The sequence below is a fragment of the Girardinichthys multiradiatus genome, chromosome 2 (genome assembly GCF_021462225.1).
Source record: "Girardinichthys multiradiatus isolate DD_20200921_A chromosome 2, DD_fGirMul_XY1, whole genome shotgun sequence".
Taxonomy (NCBI): Eukaryota; Metazoa; Chordata; class Actinopteri; order Cyprinodontiformes; family Goodeidae; genus Girardinichthys; species Girardinichthys multiradiatus.
The window spans coordinates 11,746,542-11,772,625 of NC_061795.1; the positions used below are offsets into that span (position 1 = coordinate 11,746,542).

Below are 26,084 nucleotides of genomic sequence, written 5' to 3' on the forward strand. Positions count from 1 at the left end.
CCAGTGGAAATCTGTGCTTTGGTCTGATGAGTCCAAGTTTGCGATCTTTGGTTCCAACCACCGTGTCTTTGTGCAGTGCAGAAGAGGTGAACGGATGGACTCTACATGCCTGGTTCCCACCGTGAAGCATGGAGGAGGAGGTGTGATGGTGTGAGGGTGCTTTGCTGTTGACACTGTTGGGAATTTATTCAAAATTGAAGGCATACTAAACCAGCATGGCTACCACAGCATCTTGCAGCGGCATGGTATTCCATCCTGTTTGTGTTTAGTTGGACCATCATTTATTTTTCAACAGGACAATGACCCCAAACACACCTCCAGGCTGTGTAAAGGCTATCTGACCAAGAAGGAGAGTGATGGGGTGCTGCGCCAGATGACCTGGCCTCCACAGTCACCGGACCTGAACCCAATCGAGATGGTTTGGGGTGAGCTGGACTGCAGAGTGAAGGCAAAAGGGCCAACAAGTGTTAAGCATCTCTGGGAACTCCTTCAAGACTGTTGGAAAACCGTTTCAGGTGACTACCTCTTGAAGCTCATCAACAGAATGCCAAGAGTGTACGGAGCAGTAATCAAAGCAAAAGGTGGCTACTTTGAAGAACCTAGAATATGAGTCATATTTTTGGTTGTTTCACACTTTTTGGCTCAGTATATAATTCCACATGTGTTAATTCATAGTTTTGATGCCTTCAGTGTGAAGCTACAATATTCATAGTCATGAAAATAAATAAAACTCTTTGAATGATTAGGTGTGTCCAAACTTTTGGTCTGTACTGTATGTATATATATATATATATATATATATATATATATATATATATATATATATATATATATATGTATATATATGTATATATATATACACACATATATAGCAAGATGTAGTCTTTCTTTAGTGATTTATTAATTTATATGTATATACTGTAATATAGGAGTAAAAGAGTAAAAAAATTGTTAGTTTCTTTTTTATGTATTCTAGTATTGAAATGTAAGCCTGAATGTGCATTACCGGTCAGACATTTTAGAACGCTTTTCTCACTTAATAGTTCTCTTTATTTTCATGACTATTTAAATTGTAGATTCTCATCAGAGACAACAAACCTGTGAATGAACACACATGGAATTATGTGGTAAAATTAAGTGTAAAATAACTCAAAACATTTTTATATTTCAGATTGTTACAACATAGCCACCATTTGCTTTGATGACTACTTGCTCTCTTATTATTCTCTCCAAGAGCTTCATGAGGTGGTCACTTATAATGGTTTCCCAAAGAGTCTTGAAAGAACTCCCCAGACGTTCGTTGACAGGCGGCTAAAGGTTAATATTTCAGTCATTACAGCAAAGGGCGGCTACTTCAAGGATTCTAAATCATAAAATATTTAAGTGACATATTTAAGCTATTGATTGCATATGTGTTCATTCACTGTTTTGATGCGTTCATTGTATATATATATATATATATATGTGTGTGTGTGTGTATATATATATATATATATATATATATATATATATATATATATATATGTGTGTGTGTGTATATATATATATATATATATATATATATATATATATATATGTGGGTATGTAATCCTCACATAATGTCAATTACTGCCAATTCCTTCAATAGTAAATCACTGTAACAGCATTACAATGTATTTCTAATGCATGAACGCCAAATTAGCCGGACTCATTTTACAAATTAAATGATTTACCAAATAGATAAATAGGTAGGGAGCGTAACCCCCTCAATGCTAGACCCAAAGTTACGCCCCTGCTGAGATTGGGTCTGATGCTGCCCCTTAGAATCCAAACAAATTAAGATGGCATAGTGGATATTCTTTTGTTTTTCTTTAGTTTTTTTTTTTTTTTTTTTTGAACATAACAGCAGGTAGTTACAGCAATATTTGCTAATATACAATAGGAGCTCAAAGGAGTGGACAGAAGTATAAATGATGCTAAGCAACTGGACAATCAATTGGATAAAATAATAAATAAAAGCGGCAAATGTAAAGGAGGTGGACTGGCAGTACTTGTGAACAACAGATGGTGTAATCCAGGACATGTAACTGTCAAGTGTCATCTCTGCAGTCCAGTTATTGAACTGTTGGCAGTAAGTTTTCATCCATATTATTTACCCAAGAGAGTTCACCAGTGTTATTTTGGCAACAGTTTACGTTCCACCTTCCGCTGTTGCCGACACTGCATGTGACGCCAGTTTGCTTATGGCTGTGGAGTTGGAGTTGAAGATGCCATCATACACCTGCTTCAACAAACCCACTGTCATCTGGACAAAGCCAGCAGCACTGTGAGGATCATGTTCTTTGATTTCTCCAGTGCATTTAATACAATCCAACCTGATTTGCTTTGTCAGAAACTCCAGAAGACTCAGGTGGAGGCCTCAACAATCTCCTGGTTCAAAGACTACCTGACAAACAGACCACAGTTTGTGAGACTGAAGGGTTGTGAGTCTAACCAGGTAGTCAGCAGCACAGGAGCACCACAGGGGACTGTACTCTCACCATTCCTTTTCACTCTGTACCCCTCAGACTTCCAGTACAAGACAGACTCTTGTCATCTGCAGAAATACATTGCTAAAGCCATTAGAATAGATAGCCGGTTAAGGGAGAGGAGGAAGCCCAGAAATTAACGCAGTTATGTTAGGACCCAGCCAACGCTTTTGCCTACTGTTAACCCCAAGCCCCCTTCCCAAGAACTGGCAGGAGAAACTGAACCCATGCAGGTGGGTAGGGCGCGCCTCACTAGCGAAGAAAGGCAGAGGCAGTAGCAGGCTAGGCAATGTTTTTATTGTGGCTCCATAGAGCATCTTGTAGCCGACTGTCCTACTTGTCCTCCTCGGCCAAAAGATCAGGTCCGCCGGTAGAAAGGGACCTACCAGCGGACCAGATACTTTCCCTCGAATCCATCAGATTTTGTTTGCCAACCACGTTACTACTTAACCAACAGGTCCACAATCTCTCTGCACTGGTTGATTCAGGAAGTGAGCAGAATCTTATAGACTTGGATCTAGTTAAAGCAGCTGGGATTGAGACTGTAGCTTTAACAGCACCAAGTCTTGTGACATCCCTCAACGGTCAGGAATTGTCTCGTATTACTCACCAAACTAAACCTATAGCCCTCTTGTTATCTGGCAATCATCGAGAAGTAATTTATTTCTACGTTTTTCCTGTAGCTACGCACGCTATGGTGCTGGGTTTCCCTTGGCTTAGTAAACACAATCCTCACCTTGATTGGGTTAAGGGCAGGGTTGAATCCTGGTCCACCAGTTGCCACACTACCTGCCTTCAGTCTGCAGCCGCTCCCGAACTCCAGAAGACTCAGGTGGAGGCCTCAACAATCTCCTGGATCAAAAACTACCTGACAAACAGACCACAGTTTGTGAGACTGAAGGGTTGTGAGTCTAACCAGGTAGTCAGCAGCACAAGAGCACCACAGGGGACTGTACTCTCACCATTCCTTTTCACTCTGTACACCTCAGACTTCCAGTACAAGACAGACTCCTGTCATCTGCAGAAATACTCGGATGATTCTGCAGTCGTGGGGTGGATCAGAGATGGACAAGAAGCTGAGTACAGGAAGGTGGTGGACCGCTTTGTGGCATGGTGTGGAAACAATCATCTCATTTTGAACGTGACTAAAACAAAGGAGATGATTGTAGATTTTAAGAGAAACAGGAATAAATCAAAAACTATTTCTATCATGGGAGAAGAAGTGGAGGTGGTGGAGGAGTATAAATACCTCGGTGTTCACCTGGACAACAGACTAGAGTGGAGATGCAACTGTGAAGCCATCTACAAGAAGGGACAGAGCAGATTGTACTTCTTGAGGAAGCTTAGGTCCTTTGGTGTTTGCAGCAAGATGCTTCATATCTTCTATACGTCTGTTGTGGAAAGTGTGATCTCTTCTGCCATCATCTGCTGGGGAAGCAGCATCAGAACCAGGGACTTAAAAAAGCTCAACAAGCTGATAAAAAAGGCTGGTTCTGTTCTGGGGTCTCCTCTGGAACCTCTGGAGATCATTGTGGAAAGACGGATTCTTCATAAAATGAAGAACATTATGGAGAACCCTGAGCATCCTCTTCATGAGACTGTTGTACAACAACAGAGTGTCTTCAGTCAGAGGCTTCTTCAGATCTGCTGTAAGACGGAGCGCTACAGGAGATCCTTCCTGCCCACAGCCATCAGCATCTACAACGGCTCTTTGAGGAAACCCTCATAATGAGCTACAACACCATTTAATTTCCCTTTGGGATTAATAAAGTATTTTTGAATTGAATTGAATTGAATGTTGGTGCTGAAGCGCACAATCTAACATTAGACCATAAACAGTTACCTGGAATTAGTTGTCAGAATCTGGAGTTACTTCTACTTTAAGGTTTTTGGCATTTTTTCAGACCAGACAACCCCTTTGACAAGATAACCGGCAACTTTAACAAAAAATCCTCTGTAACAGTATATTGACCTAATGTTAAAAAATGTTCATTTAGAACAATACAGTTGAATGAACTGAATGACGAAGTTTTTACTCTTGCTCTGAAGTATATTTTCCGACTGTTTCTCTGCAGATACCTTGAGAAGTGGACAGGTCTAAAAAAATTGAAAGATGTTGATATGGAGCTGTACCCTGGCTTACAGAGGCTGTAAGTACTAAAGTATTTGTGCATATGTTTCCTCATGCAGCATTACATTGTTTCGTTTTTTGTTTTTTTTTGCCCAGCTGCTCATAACTTTTTCTGTCTCCATTCTTTTTGAAAGTGCCCTCCACCTGCAATGCATTTGTAAAATTAGCATGATGAAAACAGACAAAACAACCTAAGAAACATATTGTCTTTACTCAGAAGATTGTCATCTTTGTTATATTGTTAAATTGTTCTACACCTCGTTGTAAAACTTGTTGTATGTGTATACAATAGAATCTTGTTAAGATTATTTGCGGTATAACTGGTAAACTACAGCCATAGTAAAAAGAAAGCCTCTTTCAGTTGGAGATTTTTACCTTTCAGGATGGACAATAATGATCTGACTTCAAATTATTTAATTATTTATTCCAGGATCAAGTTAGAAATTCTTGAAGTTCAACTCAAATCTTAAATTTCTTATGAAAGAAATTAGCATTCTAATTAATGCATTCAATCCAGTCTGCCCAATGGAGTGTGGCCAAAAGTTACATTGTCTTCCTTGGAAACCAAAGCATACCCTATTCTCCCAAGGGGGTGTGGATGTTGTGAAAGGACTAAGGATCCATCCAAAAAGTCTGCTTTAGAGAAGAAATCATTTACAATTTTAACCTTGTTTTGCTTTAATATGTGGAACTGCTTATTTTAGCACATGCATATTTTACAGTCATTTTTTATTTTCTCTGAACATTTTCTTTCAGTGTGTAAAGGGACTTTTATTGACTATTGCAGATTTTTTGAATATTAACGTGTAATTGGGCTGCATGGTGGCGCAGTCGTTAGCACTGTTGCTTTGCAGCAAGAAGATCCTGGGTTCGACTCCTTGCCTGGGGTCTTCCTGCATGGAGTTTGCATGTTCTCCCACTGCATGCGTGGGTTCGACTCCTGGCTGGGGGTCTTTCTGCATGGAGTTTGCATGTTCTCCCACTGCATGCGTGGGTTCGACTCCTGGCTGGGGGTCTTTCTGCATGGAGTTTGCATGTTCTCCCACTACATGCGTGGGTTCGACTCCTGGCCAGGGGTCTTTGTGCATGGAGTTTTCACGTTCTCCCCATGCATGCGTGTGTTCTCACCGGCTACTCGTTTCCTCCCACAGTACAAAATGATGACTGTTATGTAAATTGGTCTCTCTAAATTGCCCTTAGGTGTGAATGAGTGTGGGCATGGTTGTTTGTCCAGTATGTCTCTGTGTTACACTGTGATGGATGGATTGGCGAACTGTCCAGGGTGTAACCTGCCTCTTGACTACAGACTGGTGGAGATAGGTACCAGCTCCCCTGTGATATAGAATAAGCGGTATAGAAATTAATGGTGTGTTATGTTTACCTCATTAGAAATATTGGTATTTATATTTAAAAAACCAGTGGAATTACATTAACACCCAATAATTCTAGAATTGCGCCGCTCAAGGTGGCAGCAGGTTGGAGTAGCTCTGTTACTTTTGATTCTGATTTATTCTTTTTTGGGAACTCTTCCTCTTGTGATGGATACAGTTGATTTTTTTTTGGACAACTGTCCACTCCGGTGTCAGATGCTGTGCAGCTTGGAGGATTTTTCCTAATACTTTCTATTTTTGGACATTTGTTATGATGCATTGCCATGGCAACGGGGTTGTTTCTTACAGCCGGGAGCAGCTGATTAATATCTCAAAAGCTCAAATAATACTTCAACTACAACCCCAAATCCCTGATGAGTTGAAAAGGAGATGCCGTGGATGCAGAGCAGGAGCTAAGAGAAGAGAGCGAAGGAGGAAATTCAAACCGTTTCTTCTGTCGATTATGATGGGCAATGTGAGATCGTTGGGAAACAAGTTGGATGAACTCCAAGCCCTACAAAGGACCCAGCCAGAGTACCGGGCATGCAGTATTATGTGTTTTACTGAGACATGGCTGCAGGATCATATCCCCAACTCCAGTGTCTCTCTGCCGGGCTTTTTAACCATACGAGCAGACAGAGATTTAAAGAGGAGCGGCAAATGTAAAGGTGGACTGGCAGTACTTGTGAACAACAGATGGTGTAATCCAGGACGTGTAACTGTGAAGTGTCATCTCTGCAGTCCAAATATTGAACTGTTGGCAGTAAGTTTTCGTCCATATTATTTACCCAGAGAGTTCACCAGTGTTATTTTGGCAACAGTTTACGTTCCACCTTCAGCTGTTGCCGACACTGCATGTGACGCCATCAGCTCAGTTGTTGCTAAGCTACAGACACAAAACCCAAATGCTTTTGTGGCAATTTCTGGTGATTTTAACCATGCTTCACTCTCTGCTACACTTCCAACACTTCAACAGTTTGTCAGCTGCTCTACCAGAGAAAACAAAACATTGGATTTGTTTTATGCAAATGTCAAGGACTCATACATCTCTACAGCAAGACCTCCTCTAGGCAAATCAGATCACAATCTTGTTTTTCTCTGCTCGAAATATAAGCCCCTTGTTCAGAGGCAACCTGTAATAAAGAGGACTGTGAGAAAATGGTCACAGGAAGCTGAAGAAGCTCTGCAAGGTTGCTTTGAGGCTACAGACTGGGACGCACTGTGCCAGCCACATGGAGAGGACATAAATGCCATGACTCAGTGTGTAACTGACTATATAAACTTCTGTGTGGATAACATTATCCCCACCAGAACTGTGAGATGCTTCCCCAATAACAAACCTTGGATCACCAGTGACCTGAAGTACATGTTTAACAAGAAAAAAAGAGCCTTCAGAGAGGGAGACATAATTATTGAGGAGTTTACAGAAGCAACTTAAAGTCAAGATAGGTGTAGGAGGTGTACAAGAAGAAGCTGGAGAGCGAGCTCCAGCAAAACAATATCAGAGATTTGTGGACAGGGATGAAGAAGATCACAGGCTTCAAGCAGAAGGATGATCAGACCAATGAAGGTCTGGACAGAGCCAATGAACTGAACACATTCTTCAATAGGTTCAGTTCAGAAACCAGCTTCGCATCCTCCTCTGCTGCTCACAGCCAAACAGACATTCCACCCTCCATTGACCCACAGGACCCACAGCTGTCCAGTAACACCTCAAATTTTTTATCTTCCACCTGAGCCCTAGACCCTTCTGCTTCTACATGTTTGCCTTCAACCATATCAGAAGATGCTGATGCTTCCTTTGCTTCCCCCTTCCACCTGTGTGTCTCAAGACGTCAAGTGAAGATGCAACTGGAAAGACTGAATCGAAATAAGGCTGCAGGTCCAGATCATGTCAGCCCTAGAGTCCTGAAGGCCTGTGCAGAGCAGCTCTGTGGGATTCTGCAGCACCTCTTCAACCTTAGCCTGGCCCAGAAGAAGGTTCCGGTGTTGTGGAATACCTCCTGTCTTGTTCCGGTACCAAAGAAAACTCACCCATCAGTCCTCAATGACTATAGAACTGTTGCCCTGACATCCCATATCATGGAGGTCCTAGAGAGACTCCTGTTGGCTCACCTGAGTAAGCAAACAGTAAACCATCAGGACCCCCTTCAGTTTGCTTATCGCTGTGGAGTTGGAGTTGAAGATGCCATCATACACCTGCTTCAACAAACCCACTGTCATCTGGACAAAGCCAGCAGCACTGTGAGGATCATGTTCTTTGATTTCTCCAGTGCATTTAATACAATCCAACCTGATTTGCTTTGTCAGAAACTCCAGAAGACTCAGGTGGAGGCCTCAACAATCTCCTGGATCAAAGACTACCTGACAAACAGACCACAGTTTGTGAGACTGAAGGGTTGTGAATCTAACCAGGTAGTCAGCAGCACAGGAGCACCACAGGGGACTGTACTCTCACCATTCCTTTTCACTCTGTACACCTCAGACTTCCAGTACAAGACATACTCCTGTCATCTGCAGAAATACTCGGATGATTTTGCAGTCGTGGGGTGGATCAGAGATGGACAAGAAGCTGAGTACAGGAGATCCTTCCTGCCCAATGAGCTACAACAACATTTAATTTCCCTTTGGGATTAATAAAGTATTTTTGAATTGAATTGAATTAATTCCGAGTCTTTTTTAGAGTCAGTTCTTCAAAGCTGTGCTAGTGCAACTTACCTTCAACTTGAATTGAAGTCTCAGACCAGAGTCTTCACTTTTGCTGTGTCTGGTGTCATTGTTCTATTACAGACCTTGTTGGAAAAGTTCACGCAGTTTGGGAATGTTCACTATTTTGAACATTGGCAGTTGTGTAAATTGTCAAAATTTTGACTTAGAAACATTTTCACAGTAGAATAAGAGACAGTAGCCCCTTTTCCACTAATGCCCCAGGATTTGTTTTACCCAGGAAGTAGGTTTAAATCATCCTAATGATGAAGTTGTAAAGAAAGTTGTAAAGAAAACTGCACTACACCTCCAGTCCAGCAGATTTTATTATTCCTTTACTTTGTTTATGAGATTATGAGCTAGTAAATATTTGTTTTGTTTCAACTGATAAATAATAGATTATGAGCAGCTTTAGAGTTATGTAGTTGATTAATTCCTCCCAGTATTCCTTAAGCTGTACTGGATTCATAAGGAGGAGAAGTTTAAATAATTATTTTACATAAAATATTTTACCGACTTGCATCTGGCCAGAGTTGTTGCTTTACAACTAGATGATTCATTTACAATAACTTCTAAACACTGACTAACACTTGTTTTACTTTTATTATCATCAGATGTACTCATATTAGATAACTAAAGAAAATGTTTTTATTAAAGATTTTATTTATTTTATGTTATTTAAGTTTTAAGATCTACTTTATCACCTGAAAACATCTTTAAACTACTTTTTGTGACAAATTAATGGTATTAAAAGTATTAATTTGTGTACCAACCTCTGCCATTATTGCAGCTGCTGGTGCCGAGCCTTCCTTAACACAACCCTGCCCCTTTAACAAATCCCGGGGAAAGCTGAAAAGACAATCTCCAGAGTAGGACCATTTACCTGTAAAAATAAAGCTCTAGGAAAGTGAAATTACCCAGGTAAATTTGTATTGAACTGCGACCCGTTCTTTCCAGAAGCCTGGAGATCTCTACAAGCAATAGAAAAGAGGCTAATAAAAAGTTTGGAAATGGCAAAAAAAAAAAACCATTCCAAATTGATAAGCAGAAATAATTGCTTCTCTAAGGCCAATACAAATAATTGTTAATAAGGTTGTTTATTTTGTATTTATGCTTGTTTTTATATAATGCTGATCTCAAAAGAAAGCTTTGTTGAGTTTAATTGCATCTTTTTTCATTCATTCATGAATGCATACCAGTATGCTTCAGATCATACCCTTTTATACAGTAAGTGCTGGTTAACCTGCTAAAGACCACATTATTTTTAGGTTGTGATACTAGGAACCTTAGAAGTAAAATAGGGTGTACATATAGTAGCATAACTACAGAGATAGTTCGGGATAACCTAAGCCACTCTAACTATAAGCATTATCAAAAAGGAAAGTTTTAAGCCTAGCCTTAAAAGCAGACAGGTTGTCTGCCTCTCAGACTAAATACATTTTAACTATACAGGTCCTTCTCAAAATATTAGCATATTGTGATAAAGTTAATTATTTTCCATAATGTAATGATGAAAATTTAACATTCATATATTTTAGATTCATTGCACACTAACTGAAATATTTCAGGTCTTTTATTGTCTTAATACGGATGATTTTGGCATACAGCTCATGAAAACCCAAAATTCCTATCTCACAAAATTAGCATATTTCATCCGATAAATAAAAGAAAAGTGTTTTTAATACAAAAAATGTCAACCTTCAAATAATCATGTACAGTTATGCACTCAATACTTGGTCGGGAATCCTTTTGCAGAAATGACTGCTTCAATGCGGCGTGGCATGGAGGCAATCAGCCTGTGGCACTGCTGAGGTCTTATGGAGGCCCAGGATGCTTCGATAGCAGCCTTTAGCTCATCCAGAGTGTTGGGTCTTGAGTCTCTCAACGTTCTCTTCACAATATCCCACAGATTCTCTATGGGGTTCAGGTCAGGAGAGTTGGCAGGCCAATTGAGCACAGTGATACCATGGTCAGTAAACCATTTACCAGTGGTTTTGGCACTGTGAGCAGGTGCCAGGTCGTGCTGAAATATGAAATCTTTATCTCCATAAAGCTTTTCATCAGATGGAAGCATGAAGTGCTCCAAAATCTCCTGATAGCTAGCTGCATTGACCCTGCCCTTGATAAAACACAGTGGACCAACACCAGCAGCTGACACGGGACCCCAGACCATCACTGACTGTGGGTACTTGACACTGGACTTCTGGCATTTTGGTATTTCCTTCTCCCCAGTCTTCCTCCAGACTCTGGCACCTTGATTTCCGAATGACATGCAGAATTTGCTTTCATCCGAAAAAAGTACTTTGGACCACTGAGCAGCAGTCCAGTGCTGCTTCTCTGTAGCCCAAGTCAGGCGCTTCTGCCGCTGTTTCTGGTTCAAAAGTGGCTTGACCTGGGGAATGCGTCACCTGTAGCCCATTTCCTGCACACGCCTGTGCACGGTGGCTCTGGATGTTTCTACTCCAGACTCAGTCCACTGCTTCCGCAGGTCCCCCAAGGTCTGGAATCGGCCCTTCTCCACAATCTTCCTCAGGGTCCGGTCACCTCTTCTCGTTGTGCAGCGTTTTCTGCCACACTTTTTCCTTCCCACAGACTTCCCACTGAGGTGCCTTGATACAGCACTCTGGGAACAGCCTATTCGTTCAGAAATTTCTTTCTGTGTCTTACCCTCTTGCTTGAGGGTGTCAATAGTGGCCTTCTGGACAGCAGTCAGGTCGGCAGTCTTACCCATGATTGGGGTTTTGAGTGATGAACCGGGCTGGGAGTTTTAAAGGCCTCAGGAATCTTTTGCAGGTGTTTAGAGTTAACTCGTTGATTCAGATGATTAGGTTCATAGCTCGTTTAGAGACCCTTTTAATGATATGCAAATTTTGTTAAATTTTCATCATGACATTATGGAAAATAATGAACTTTATCACAATATGCTAATATTTTGAGAAGGACCTGTACTGTCAGGCTTGTGTGAGGTTTTTGTAGGATCAAAGTGCAGGAACAAGCGATGTAGCAGCATGGTAAGTTTGAATAGTTTTAATAATGATACACAAAAGACGTACAGACTGGCTGGAAATAATACAAGGCAGGACAGCAACAAGGAAACATTGAGGGATGATAGGGGAACCAAGAACACAAGAACCAAAAAATAGAAAACAACCTAAACAGGATGGGCAGAAGGGTCCTCGGCTGGAGTTCAAGAAACAAACCACAGACACAGAGTTCAGGTGAAGGGCCAGGAGGTTGTCTCCAGCAGGAACAGAATTCTGGTGGACGGCCATGATGACTATACCTCAGCGGACGTCAGCGACTGAGATGGAGTCTGGGAGGCCTGCGACAACTGTTACATAGTCTGGGAGGTCTGCGATGACTGTAAAGGAGTCTTGGAGGCCTGCAACAAAGGAGCAGGTGGTCTGGAGGCCGACCAAGCAGTGGAGATGACCCTCAGAGAACCTACTCTGGAGGTCAGCCACGGAGCATAGAGGACCCTCTGGGAACCCTGTCTAGAGGTCTGAGAGGTTTTGCAGGTTTGGCAACACAGGAGAGGTTGGGGAACTTGAAGCCTCGGCCCAGGAGAGCGGCATAGCAAACCACTGGAACCCTCGGCGAAGCCCTAGGGAGCAGTGCATGAACTGCTGGATTCCTCGGTGGAGCCCTGAAGGCCTGCAGTGGAGCCCTGAAGATCTATGGTGAAGCCATTGAAGCTCTAGAGATGGAGTTGGTTCATCCTCAAATCCGTCTGGAACAGGAACAGGAGGTGCTTCGACCTCGAGCCCCTCTGGAACAGGAACTGGTTCACCCTCGAACCCCTCTGGAACAGGAAGCAATGTGTTCTCAAACCCCTCTGAAACAGAAACAGGAGGTGGTTCGTCCTCAAACCTCTCTGGAACAGGAACAGGAGACAGTCTGTCCTTTAACCCCTCTGGAACAGGAACAGGAGACAGTCTGTCCTTTAACCCCTCTGGAACAGGAACAGGGGGCGGTTTGTCCTTGAACGCCTCTGCAACAGGGAAAGGAACAGGAGAGTGAGGGGTTTTGTCCCCAAACCCCTCAAGGAACTCGGGAGCAGGAATAGAAAGACACTCCTCTGGAGCAGGAAGCAATGCAAGAGATGATAAAGACTGCGCCAGGAGTGTAGCTGATGATGATGAAAACTGAGCCAAGAGTGTAGCTGATGATGATGAAGACTGAGTCAAGAGTGTAGCTGATGATGATGAAGACTGAGTCAAGAGTGTAGCTGATGATGATGAAGACTGAGTCAAGAGTGTAGCTGATGATGATGAAGACTGAGTCAAGAGTGTAGCTGATGATGATGAAGACTGAGTCAAGAGTGTAGCTGATGATGAAGACTGAGTCAAGAGTGTAGCTGATGATGATGAAGACTGAGTCAAGAGTGTAGCTGATGATGATGAAGACTGAGTCAAGAGTGTAGCTGATGATGTCTGAGCCAGGATGGAAGATGATGATGATGATGTCTGAGCCAGGAGTGTAGATTATGATGATATCTGAGCCAGGAGTGTAGATTATGATGATGATAGTGATGGCTGGTCTGGAGACGATGAGTCGTCATGCTGATCCATAGAAACAGGAGCTCAGGCTTCGAGAAGACCGTCAGTGGGACAAGACGCTGAAGCGTCAAGCTGACCCTCAGTGGAAGCGAAAGTTGAAGTGTCGAGCTGACCTTCAATGGGCGGAGCTGACCTTTTCCGACAGTGTCTTCTACGGTAGGAAGGAGGAGTTGAAGAGTCGAGCTGACCCTCAGTGGAACAAGGAGCTGAAGCATTGAGCTGACCCTCAGTGGAAGAAGAAGCTGAGGCGTTGAGCCAACCTTCAGTGGAAGCCGGAGCATAGGCGTTGAGGAAACCCTCTGTGGCATGTGCAAGAGCTGAGGTGTCCATTTTACGACGCTGCCCATGGTGTGCAGAGGAGACTGAGGCAAGTTTTCCTGTACTGTGCTGTGGACCTGGCGTGGGCTATGCAGCACTGGGCTATGCAGACAACATGCTGGTAGGGCTGCAGCGTCTTGGAGACATGATACTGGTTGGGCTAAAGTGCTCTGGAAACATGCTACTGGCTGAGATACGGCGCTCTGGAAACATGTTGCTGGCTGTGCTGGGAGCTCTGACTTGACCATTTCCTGCTGAAGCCCACTAGAGGGCAAATTACTATTGACCAGGGAACAACAAACAGAGAGAAGAGGCATGGAGATAGGTTGGCAGCTGGTAGCCGGAGGCGAGGTCGGAGACACCGGGCAAGGGGGAAAGGTGTCGACCAGACCCTCCAGAAAAGGTGCCTGTCTGACCCTTCAGAACAGGAAGGAAGGCTTTGGCACAACCCTCCCGAGGAAGATTGCAATCGTCAGCCGGAACTTCTGGAATAAGGAGGTGAGCGTCTCAACGACAGTGTTGTCTTTGGCAGGAGGAAGAAGAAGCAGGCAGTGGTAGAGGTGGTTAAAGAGAGAGCTGAAACTGAGGTGTTCCCCCAAAGAACTGCTCTGTAGTGCTCCTCAGCTTCCTCCAGCACCTCTCCAAAATCCAGAGGAGGAAGGAGATTGAGTATTTTACGCATCTGGAGGAAGTAGCACGCTGCTGCAAGACGCTCCCAGGACCTGTCTGGCTGGGACAAAATAACCCTTTACCATGATGAGCGGCTCATTATAGTCCAGCGAATATTGTACTGCTTGGTTTTGGTGTATGATTCCTTCTGTCAGGATGTGTAAGGTTGATATAGGACCAACGTGCAGGAACAAGAGATGGAGCAGCATGGTAAGCTTGAGTAGTTAGGACAGGAACAAGGAAACATCCAGGGATGATACCAGGGTTGATATCAGTAGGAACCAGAGGTGAACAAAGAAAAACAGAGCTTAAATATTGATGGAAATGAAGTGTGGACCAATGAACTAGGAGAGGACCTAAACAGGAGAAATATGAGACAGCTGGTGACAAGGGAGCCTAAACAATACAGAGGGCAGATGACTAATTCACGCAAATGAGGAGGAAGTACAGTTAGGTAACAGGAAAACATCTAAGTAAGCAATGAGACTAAAGGACATAAGCAAAGGGAACTAGATCTATAAGGAAATATATACTAACATAGGAATCCAGGGAATAAACAGAAATTAAACTAAACGGAAAGAATGTAATAAACCTGAATGAACAGAAATAAAGCAAAAGAAGAACCTGGCTGTGCAGAGAAACACAAGAGAACATAAACTCAAAAAACTAACATAGGCTGATTATGACATATGGAATAATCTTTTTATGAAAGACCTTGCTTTGGGGAAAAATATTCATGTGAGAAATCTCATTGGATGTATTAAATAATAATTAGTTGTTTCTGTATTTAGATTTAAAAATTAAACAAATGTATTTTAAGTATTTGATTTGTTTACCTTGTATATCTAAAACCTAAGACAGGTATTTTACACTACACCTCTTCATAATTTAAAAATCTAAGAAATGGTTTCCTTTTTGAAAATTAAATAAGAATATGAAAAAAACACTTAAAGGTTTTGTTTGGTTCACTTTTTTACAGCAATAGATATAAAACGTTTTTAATTTGGAATCCAGCAAAATCTTGTCAGAACATGTTCCCTCATCCGTGCTGTATTTACCTGCCAAGTGGCTGCCTGAAGACATCACACAGAATCCATCCCAATAAAAATATTTGTACCACTTTATTATTTTACTCACATTGGTTTTGCTATTGAAAATAGCCTGTTTTGCAGAGCATTATTTTTATTTGTGTTATGTAGTAACATATGTAATGTTCTGTCTTCTCCCTTTTTTGAAATGTGTGCATGCGTGTTTAATAGAACTATTACCCGGAGCAGCCTGGACACTCTCCATCCTCGGGTTTTCTCCAAAAACCCCAACTTGCGCTACATGTGAGTCTGCTGTGCCCTCTGAACCTTGGAGCAAAATAAACACAAAGCATCCACTTGGACAAGGATATTTTAATAAGATTTCAAGATCAAGTGTTTTCCAAATATATACCTACACTTGCAATTTATCCACATTTTGTTATATTACACCCTCAAACCTATGTGATAGAGCAACACAACAGTGCATAATTGTGAAGTTGAAGAGTGATATGCATTTTTTGTCTGCCACCTTTACTATGATACGGTTAAATAATATTCAGTGCAACCACTTACCTTCAGAGGTTCCCTAATTAGTCAACAGCACATTTCTAAACGAGCCATCATCTGAGAATGTAAAGAAGTGGTAAAACTGCAAACCTACAAAGACATGGATGTCCACCTAAACAGACAGGCTGTGCAAGAAAAGCATTAATCAGAGAAACTGCCGAGAGGCCCATGGTAACTCTGGAGAAGCTGCAGAGATTCACAGCTCAGGTGGGAAAATCTGTTGGCTTGACACCTAGTAGTCATGTATTCATCAAACCGGGCCTTTTTTGAAGAATGACAAGGAGAAATCCTTTGTTGAAATAAAGCTGTAAGAAGTCCGTTTCACAGTTTGCCATAAGCCATGAAGGGGACATAACACGTGGGAGAAAGTGCACAGATTAGACTAAAATTGAGCCTTCTCCTACATGCAAAACACTGCAGTGGAAAACTAACACCTCACATGTGTTATCCACAGTGTTGTGGATATGCTTTTTTTCAGAAGGGACAACAAAGTTGGTCAGAGCTGATGGGAAGATGCATGAAGCAAAATACAGGACAGGGCTGGAAAAAAAAACAGACACTCCCCATCCAATTTGACAATGCGAAAGAATTTCAGTCTGTCCATGTGCAAAGGTGGTTGTGGTAGATCGCAAAAGACTTTAGGCTGAAAGGTGATTCAAAAAAGCATTTGATTAGGGAGGTTTCACAATTTTCAGAATTATGTTTGTAAAAATGATTGAAAACATTCTTCTTTTGATAGGTCTATCAGATAAAATTCCATTCAAATACACTAACATTTGTAGTTTTAACAAAACAAAATATGGATTAGTGAATATGAAATAATTACCATAGAATCCTAAGGGTAGAAGCTAAAGCAGAGCTAACAAATCAATTGTCTAATATTTAACATTTCCATTTAACAGTTAAAGTTAAATAATTTTGATTATGCAGTCAGAGATCAAAACTAGATTCTGAATTAATTTCTGATATTTTTTCCTACTTCCCTAAACATGTGACTATGAAAATTCTGGCATGTAGACCTTATCTCTGTCCCTTTCTCAATTTCTCCTTCAGAAACCTGTCCAAGAACCCTATGTTGAAGACACTGTCCTGGCAGGTCTTTGAACATCTGCAACACATAGAACTGTAAGTGAGCCTTGGATTTGTTCTCACCTAACTGCTTTTAGCACACTTAACCAGTATATTCCTGCTGTATCTACAAGACAGTGGCCTGTCCCTTACTCAGGTCCAATCCTTTTCTGCCTCATATGCTAACACAGACATAACATAAACCAGTGTCTAACTGTAATCCAAAAACAAAGGGTATTTATTGAGAAAAAGCCTTATAATTACATGATAGTAAAACATAGTTGGAAAGATGGTCTATTTTTATACTTCTAAACTCATTCACAAACAATAGGAAGTTATTAAAGAAAATCCAGAAGTTGATTCTCAGTACTTCTGAAATTATGTAAAAAGACTTTCAAAGTCAAATATTTTCAAAATTGACTGACTGATTGTAAGTTTAGCAACTGTACTAAAAAGAAACCTAGGATTATTCTTATTCTCTTCTATTAATTTTGAGAAACAAGCTGTTCTATCTTGGCAAAGTGTCTTTTTGTAAAACAGTAGACTATTTTCTAGATTTAGTAGGAGTCCCCAGCTGTGTAGAGCGCCATTTCCTCTCCAATTTTCTAACATTGTGTTTTAAATTACGCAGCCCTGAATTAAACCAGGGAGCCAGTCTCCTATGAACAATTACCTTCTTTTTCAGGGGGGATACATTGTCTAATGCACCATGCAGTGAAAAAGTAAACAATTAGCAAGATAATCAATTTATGTAGGGGAAGTAACAAATGTATTGCTCTCATCTGTGGTTTTCTGTGATAATGGAGAAATAAAAAATGGAACAGATTTTTTAAAGATTGTTACAGCGTTGTCTAATAATGATCTAATATAATTAAATTTTCTTTCATGTGTGGAGTACTCAGTTAAACTGAAAGTTTATTACAAAATGGTCAGACGGGACAGGGTTATGCGGAAATATTGTTATTTTTTTTACTCAATGCCATGTGTCAGCACAAGGTCCAGAGAATGTTGAGAAGACAAGATCAAAATCTTAATTATAACTGCAGCTATTTAGACTTAATTAGTTGAAATAAATTTGTTCCACAAATGTTTTTGTGGGCTATGTGCCAGGTGGAACTGGCACATAGCCCACTTAGACAACGGTGCCTTTTAGACAAATGTGCCACAACTATGACAAATTAGTTTTTCACCTCATATAAGGGAATCTGGTCAAATAAAAGTGCTGATTTCCATTGTAGGACTCCTGAATATGGCATAACTTTGGCCATGACATTTACCCTGTGTATAATCAAAATGTGCCATTTTCCACAGAACAAAATCAAAGTAAAGAAAAAAAATTCAACTAAATTGTATCCCATGCCTCCAACTGGAGGGGTATTATTGAAAAAAAAAAAGAGTAATCCATGATAAACTATGTAAACCAATGTGCAAAAATAATATTCTATGAAACATTATATATACAAATGGGCAAACAAGAATTATCACTGAAATATTATATAAATTATGATTTATACAATCCCCCTGCCCTAGACACAACTGCTCACACTGCTCCTTGTCCTTATTTGTGTCCCTCTAAATTGTTTTTACATATTGTGGTTTTGGAGGCCCAAGTCAAATTCCTTGTTTGTGCACACAAACATGGCCAACAAGATTGATTTTGACTCTGATTCTGAATCAAATTGAAAACAAACAAGCTTTGAATCAGTCCCACACAAATAGCAATGCAGCTTCTATTTTCTAGAGCTGGGGTGGATATTGTTGTTTACAGATTTACTACCCAACATATGTCCTACACAAGAGTAGTTACAAACATAAAATGACTAAAACATTGTTGAAATAGCAGATATGCAATGTAAATATGCTGGACATAAGAAGTATCACCATAACTTACTCATGATACAGAAGAGAGATTGAGAACAAGGGAGGAAGGCCACTTGTCAGAATACTCAACGGGGATGGGGAGGGGAGGCAAGGCAAGGGAAAAGGATCTGGCAGACACTGCCAAGCAGTTTCAGGGGCATAAGTCGAGAGGCCAAAAACAGGGTCGAAATCCGGAAGCAGGGAACTCCAATGGGGCAAGGCAAGAAGGGTAAATCTGTGAGTCAGAAACATGGTCCAAAAATGTGATCAGGCAGGATGGAATGCTGGATATCTACTCACTCGAAGGTTTTCAAAAACCGGGCAGTGTCTGGCTGCCAGAGAGCTGAATATAACTGCTGGTGAACAGGTGAGTGGCATGAAGCTGATTGCGCTGCAGAGCAGCAGCGAACAGGTGAAGCAGATGGGCTTGATTGCTGACAGGGAGAGCAGAGGAGGAAAACCGCAGGCAGACGGAGCAGAATAATAACAAAAAATGACTGATTATCCAGAAATAACACATAATTGGAAGCTAACAGAGCAGAGCGCAGGCTAGCTGCGAAGCCTGCAAATTCGCTCACGCATAGAGCACCTGGTACACACGCAAATTATGTGACCGGAGAAGGTGCTACATAGACGAGCTAAAGCTTGTTTGAAAAGTGAGTGTCTCAAGTTTGTAATGATATCAGACCTAGGAGGTTGCTTCAAAAAGAAAGGTGTTTCCTGTAGCGTTTTGTTCACAAAACAGGTTTAAACAAGCAGGTCAAGAGTCAATTGACATGGCAGCTACTCCATCCATTTAGGCATTCAGATGTGGTGAAGATGACTCCAAATGGGGTGCTCTTTGAGCATGTCAAAAACTGCTGATCTACTGGGGTATTTGTGAACAGCCTTCTCAGACGTTTCATGAGAATAGTTAAAACAACAGAAAATTTCCAGTGAGCGGTTTTTCAGTTAGAATCAGCTTCATTTGTCAAGTTTGTGCACACAAAGAATTTGACTTTGGTTCCTGTTTTGTCCTCAATGAAGACATTTTAAATATAACCAAAAAACGTACATAAAATAATTTTATTGTAAATATGTTAATCTACAGAGTTATAACAAAAGAAGTTGAACTACTACAAATATGTATGGTATCCATCTGAGCAGTCTGAGTGTTAAGTGTTTATCAGAGAGACAGCCAAGGGGAAGAAACTCCCCCTGTGGTGGCTGTTTTTTTCAAATAGTGCTCAGTAGCGCCAACCTAGAACTAAAAGTATGGTGGCGTATTAACGCTAGATGATATTATATTCGCGAGAGAGATCCGCGCAAGGGGAATTCAGATCCATGCGCACACTAGCGACAGTTGTGTGTGCATATTATTTCTGCGTGTAGAATTTCTCCGCTCATGCAAGCAGTATTGTGACCCACAAGGAGAAAACTGTGCTTTGAACTCAGGCAGAATCCCATATACAAGTCCTTGCTCTGCTGCTCTCGAAACTTTACCCTGCTCACCTCTTCAGTTAATCTTTTTGGCAGTAGAGCGATGGATCTAGCTGGCGTCATATAACTATACATGAATTGTAACAGTCCCTGTCCTCTGTCATGGCCGTAGCTGTAGTAGTAGCAGTAGTAATGGGAGAGGCAGGATAGCTGCATGGCAGACCATCAGGAGGTAAGCTACGTATTGTCATGATCTGAGGTTGTTGTGGACCAAAATGCAAACAGGGACTAGGGCTCGCCATGTTGTTAGTAAGATCTTCTTTAATGAGGGCTCGAAGTACAGCACTTACAGGGTGGCAGGAGAATCACAGATGGGTTTGCAGGAAGCACAATCCAAAGAAGAGCGATGAGCTCAAGGAAAGAACATGACTTGGATGACGAGAGGAACCAGTGGAGAATAATGAACAATGCCAGAAATATAAACAGGGAGAGGAGGAGAATGGACCAATGAGAGAGAAGCTATGGTGATCAGATGAGAAGTGGGAACAGGTGCAGGAACCGGCTGTGGAGACTGAGGGAATGAATGGTTACCATGGCTATAGGAACTGAGAAATGCAGGGACACTAGAGAAACTAAACTATAACTAAACCTAAGGGAAACTAGATCTAAGGATAAACAAACGATCTTCAAAAGAAAACAAACACAAAACCAACATGGCAGATCCTGACACGTATGTCTTACAATGCATAATATTCTATGCATTCTGGGTGCAACAGCTTATTATTTCTTTACCTCAACATTCAGTTAAACTATTTTTGTAACTTGTCTTGCATTGCCACTGCTATCAGCAGCATGTACAAAGGCGTCTATTTGTAAAATAAACAAGGAAACGGAGCCTGCAGTGCGAACGTAGTAACTCTTTTCTTTATCCCAAGCTTCACACCAACACCTCTCACCACTTTCGTGCTCTTAAACCATTTACAAAATAAAAGCTGTCATGTCCGTTCTAGACAGAAACTAAGGATCACAGGGGTGAATCAGAAAATAAAGGTTACATACCTCCCTTCTTTAAAACGAAACGTCCCTGTTTGAGACATTACTGGAAGCAACACACACCAAAAAAAAAAACATAAAGTAAACACAGGCTCAGCTAGTTGGACAGATGAAACAGAACCCTCTAGACTGTCCCCACAACATACAGTGCATCTGGAAAGTATTCACAGGGCTGCTCTTTTTGCACATTTAGTTGTGTTACAGCTTTATTCCAGAACATACCAAATAATCTCTTTCCTCAAAATTCTACACATAATGCCTCATTATAACAATTGGAAGGAAGTTTGTTTGAGATTGTTGCAAATTTATTACAAATACAAAACTGAGAAATCATATTTTTTAGTTCAAGGTGCATAACTAGAGAGTGAATCTGAAACGTTACAATATATCTCATGGGTTTGATAAAAAATGCCCCCATACTACCCACATATACCAGACAATGCCGATAACCGTAGGAACTAGACACACTATTCACCTACACAACATACAATATAAGCCGTATAGTAGTCAAAGAACATGTAACTTACAACATTTAACAGTAATGTCAACAGTACAATAAGTTGTTTTTTTTCCTGTTACTAACCAAATGATGGTAACGTTTATGGTTTCTGTCTGTTGTAATAGACAACTACGCCCTGTTCCACAGGGTTCCAAAGGTTGCCAATGAGGTAGGTAAGTTCAGATAACCCCATAGAGTGCAATGCAGACTGAAGCCTGTAGGGTGTCTTCCAGTGGGGAGCAAGCTTAATGCGATTTTCTGCCTGGTTATGTAGCCATACCAGGCTGATGGCGAACTGAAATATTGCGGTACAGCTTCTGCTTGTCATAAGTGTCAGCACCCCCCACCTAGCGTTAACAAATGCAGTCTCCAGTCTCTTGGTTAGAGAGGCCACAATATCTGCATGTGGACAGGAGAGGTCAGAGGTCACCAGCTGGTTTGCTATCAACACTTTAGCATGGGCTTCTTGTCCATATACTAGGTACCAAGTACAGTGTGTATTTGGTACATGCATGAATAGACACGTTATAGGCAAACGCTATTGGTTTCAGATAATTGTCCACCTCACCATGCCAGGTGAGCAATGACTTGGCAAGCTGTTCAATGCTCAATACAAAAATCCAGAACAATACACTGTGTGATTGATTTACATTTTGTTGCATGACATAAGTATTTGATCATCTAACAACCAATACGAATTCCAGCTCTCACAGGCCTGTTAGTTCTTCTTTAACTAGCCCTCCTGTTTTCCACTCATTAAACGTTTTACCTGCACCTGTTTGAAGTCGCTATCTGTATAAAAGAGACCTGTCCACACACACAATCAAACAAACTCCAACCTCTCCACAATGGCCAAGACCAGAGAGCTGTGTAATGACATCAGGGATAAAATAGTAGACCTGGACAAGGCTGGAATGGACTACAAGAAAATAGCCAAGCAGCTTGATGAGAAGGTAACAACTGTTGATGCAATTATATGAAAATAGAAGTTCAAAATGATGGTAAATCTCTCTTGGTCTGGGGGTCCATGCAAGATCTCACCTCAGGGGGCATCAATGATCATGAGGAAGGTGAGGGATCAGTCCAGAACTATGTGGCAGAACCTGGTCAATGGCCTAAAGAGAGCTGGGACCCCAGTCTCAAAAAAGACCATAGTAACACACTATGCCACCATAGATTAAAATCTAGCAGCACATGCAAGGTCCCCCTGCTCAAGCCAGCACATGTCCAGGCTCGTCTGAAGTTTGGCAATTACCATCTGGATGATCCAGAGGTGGAATGAGAGAATGTCATGTGGTCTGATGAGACAAAGATTTTGGAGCTTTTTGGACTAAACTCCACTTGGAGAACAATGAGTACAACTCCAAGAACACTATTCCTTCCATGAAGCATGGAGGTGGAAACATGCTTTTCTGCAAAGGGGACAGGATGACTGCACTTTATTGAGGGGAGGATGGATGGGTCCATGTATCGACAGATCTTACCCAACAACCTCCTTCCCTCAGTAAGGGCATTGAAGATGGATCGTGGCTAGGTCTTCCAGCATGACAATGACCCGAAGCACACAGCCAGGGCAACTAAGGATTGGCTCCGTAAGAAGCATCTCAAGGCCCTGGAGTGGCCTAGCCAGTCTCCAGACCTGAACCCAATAGAAAATTTTTGGAAAGAGCTAAAAGTCTGTTTTGCCTAGCGTCAGCCCTGAAACCTGAATGGTCTGGAGAAGATCTACATGGAGGGGTAGTCTAAAATCCCTCCTGCAGTGTGTGCAAAACTCGTCATTAAACTACAGAAAACGTCGGATATCTGGAACTGCAAACAAAGGTTTCTGGACCAAATGTTAAGTTTGGTTTTTCTGATGTAACAAAAACTTATTTTATGTAATAAAATGCAAATTACTTAAAAACTACACCATGTGATTTTCTGGATTTTTGTTTTAGATTCTGTCACTCACAGTGAAAAGTACTTATGATTAAAATTTAAAACTTCTACATGCTTTGCCAATGGGAAATTCTGCAAAATTGGCAGTGTCTTAAATACTTGTTCTCCCCACTCTATATAATATATATTGGCCGATCCAATATAATGTCTAAATTGATGCACGGCCCACACAATATCCCAGAACTCTGAGTCAAATGTGGGCCAGCCTCTTCTTGAGGAAGTGAAGGATCAGCTAGCATACACCACCACCACTTGCTCCAATCCATCCTTGTCCTGAACTAACACAGCCCCCAAAGATTCATTAGAGGCACCTATGTATACTTTAAGGAGAATATTAAAGTTAGACATAGTAAAGATCGGGGCAATGAGAGTACTAAAACGACTACTTAAAAGAGGCCCTTTTAAGTAGTCAACAGTCACATTACATTCATTAGTCCATCCAGTGCATCTCTTTGCAAGTGAAGGGATGCGGGGGAGCTGCATGCTGGGCAAACTGTCTGTAATAAGAGCACAGCCCCTCAAATGCTCTCAACTCAGTTGGATAATGCTGAGTTGGCCAGTTTCTGACGTACAGGCAGATATCACATGCCCCGGGAACACTACATGATCTTGAGCAAGATGGCACTTTCTGGGATTCAGCCTGAGACCATCTGTGTAAATTATGGAGAAAACCTTACACAGACTAGAAAGGTCAACTTTAAAAGTGTGGCTATAAATCAGCACATCATCAAGATATGCTATGCATGCCAACCATGAAAGTCCTCTCAGCACCAGCTCCATCATGTATTGGAATGATGCAGGAGAATTAGTGAGATTCGCTGTCATGGATCGCCATTAAATGAGTCCCCAGCCTGTACTGAAGGCCGTTTTTTCTTATACACCTTCAGCAACATGAACCCGCAGTGCCCATTAGAGAAGTTTAAGGTACGGAATCATTCAGAACCTGCCAGGGAGTCCAGGGTCTCATCTCCTCTGGGGAGGGGGGTGAGTCTTTCACTGTTTAAACGACAATAGTCAGTGCAGAACCTTTACTTACCATTGTTCAGCCACTTGTCTATTTCTCCTCTTTTCTCAGGAGAAGTCCAGTAGGCATGCTGCCATAATTGGGATTGACCACTGGTGTTTTTGTCATGATGGATGAGTGTGGATTTGCCAGTCTGTATTATTGATGGCTTGAATATATCCTTATTTTCTGCCAGCAGTTTAGTCAGCTGTGTTTTCTGCTGCTGATTCACAGGAAATCCCTCCCAGGACACAACAGGCACCTCACTGAATGAGATAGCTTTGACAGTTCCAGCTGGAACTTGGTAGTGACATCATTTCAGTTTCCTCCACAAAATACAACCCTTCTACATGCATACCGTCTCTTAGTAGCATGTCCTGTCTTGTAGGATTTAACACATGAGCTGCGGTGACCTAATTTGTTTTACAGATGTTACATTGTGAGCTATGATGCACTCACTTCAATTCCTCAGATTAGGTGAGAAGTAGCAAAGTCGGGAAGTGGGTGGACAGGTCGAGCTGGGGACTCACTCACAAGTACCAGTACTACACCGAGTGGGGGCAATGTTGTGACTGTGGCGATGGAAACGTTACAAACCCATGAATCAGGTCTATGGTACTCCAAAGGGGGGCATGATGTCCCATATGTGAAATTTGCCCTGGGCAAAATCCAGAAGGGCGTGGTTTGTGGTGAGCAAGTCCATGCAAAGTTGAGCTGTTTTTTGCTCCTTGTCATGAATAAAATTGGAGGCTTCTCCTTGAATTTCCAAAGGATTTTCATGGTGTTTTGCAATGTTCATTTAGAAAAAAAATCTTTGCTAGGCTAAAAGAAAATCACTTTTTCTTTTATTTATCACAAATAAATCAGACGTAATAAGAGTTGCAATAGTTGTTCTACTGTAAAAAATATTATTTTATGTCCAACCTTTGCGTTGTAAGTTTGCATATAAACCTTATAATTGTGAAGCTATACTTGTTAAACTGGCTCTCAGTGTGTGGAATATTACCTTGCTGAGGGGCAAGGAGAGGCATTTGTGAGGGGGTTTGGCTAGAAATAGGAATTCAGCACCTTGTGAGATGTTGGACTCTCTTCTAATCTAGAGTGGCCCATGGTGAGAGGCAGTGGGCTGGGGTGGGTATGGTTGTTGCCCCCCATTTTATTTGTCTCGTGTTGGAATTTACCCATGTGGATGAGCGAGTCGCACCCTGCGCCTTTGGGGCGGTGAGAGGTCTCTGACTGTTGTTTTGGCCGATGGACCGAATAGCGGTGTTGAGTACCCAACTTTCGTGGTGTCCCTGTCGGGGGTGCTGAATGGTGCCCCTCTTGGAGATTCCGTCATTCTTCTGTGGACCATGTCCACATGGGAAATAACAGTTACACCTGGAGGGG

At 41.7% G+C, this 26,084-nt stretch overlaps 1 protein-coding gene across 4 annotated transcripts in view; it reads left to right on the plus strand.

The window, feature by feature from the left end:
- Window positions 1-26,084, plus strand: part of LOC124878078 (NT-3 growth factor receptor-like) — a 112,821-nt gene that overhangs the window by 19,231 nt on the left and 67,506 nt on the right. For 3 of the 4 annotated variants that reach the window (XM_047381852.1, XM_047381860.1, XM_047381877.1), the window contains 3 exons: window positions 4,583-4,657; window positions 15,520-15,591; window positions 16,909-16,980. In XM_047381852.1, the coding sequence (XP_047237808.1) occupies window positions 4,583-4,657; window positions 15,520-15,591; window positions 16,909-16,980 (219 nt within the window). The remainder of the gene's footprint in view (window positions 1-4,582; window positions 4,658-15,519; window positions 15,592-16,908; window positions 16,981-26,084) is intronic. The other variant, XM_047381869.1, reaches the window with a different exon arrangement.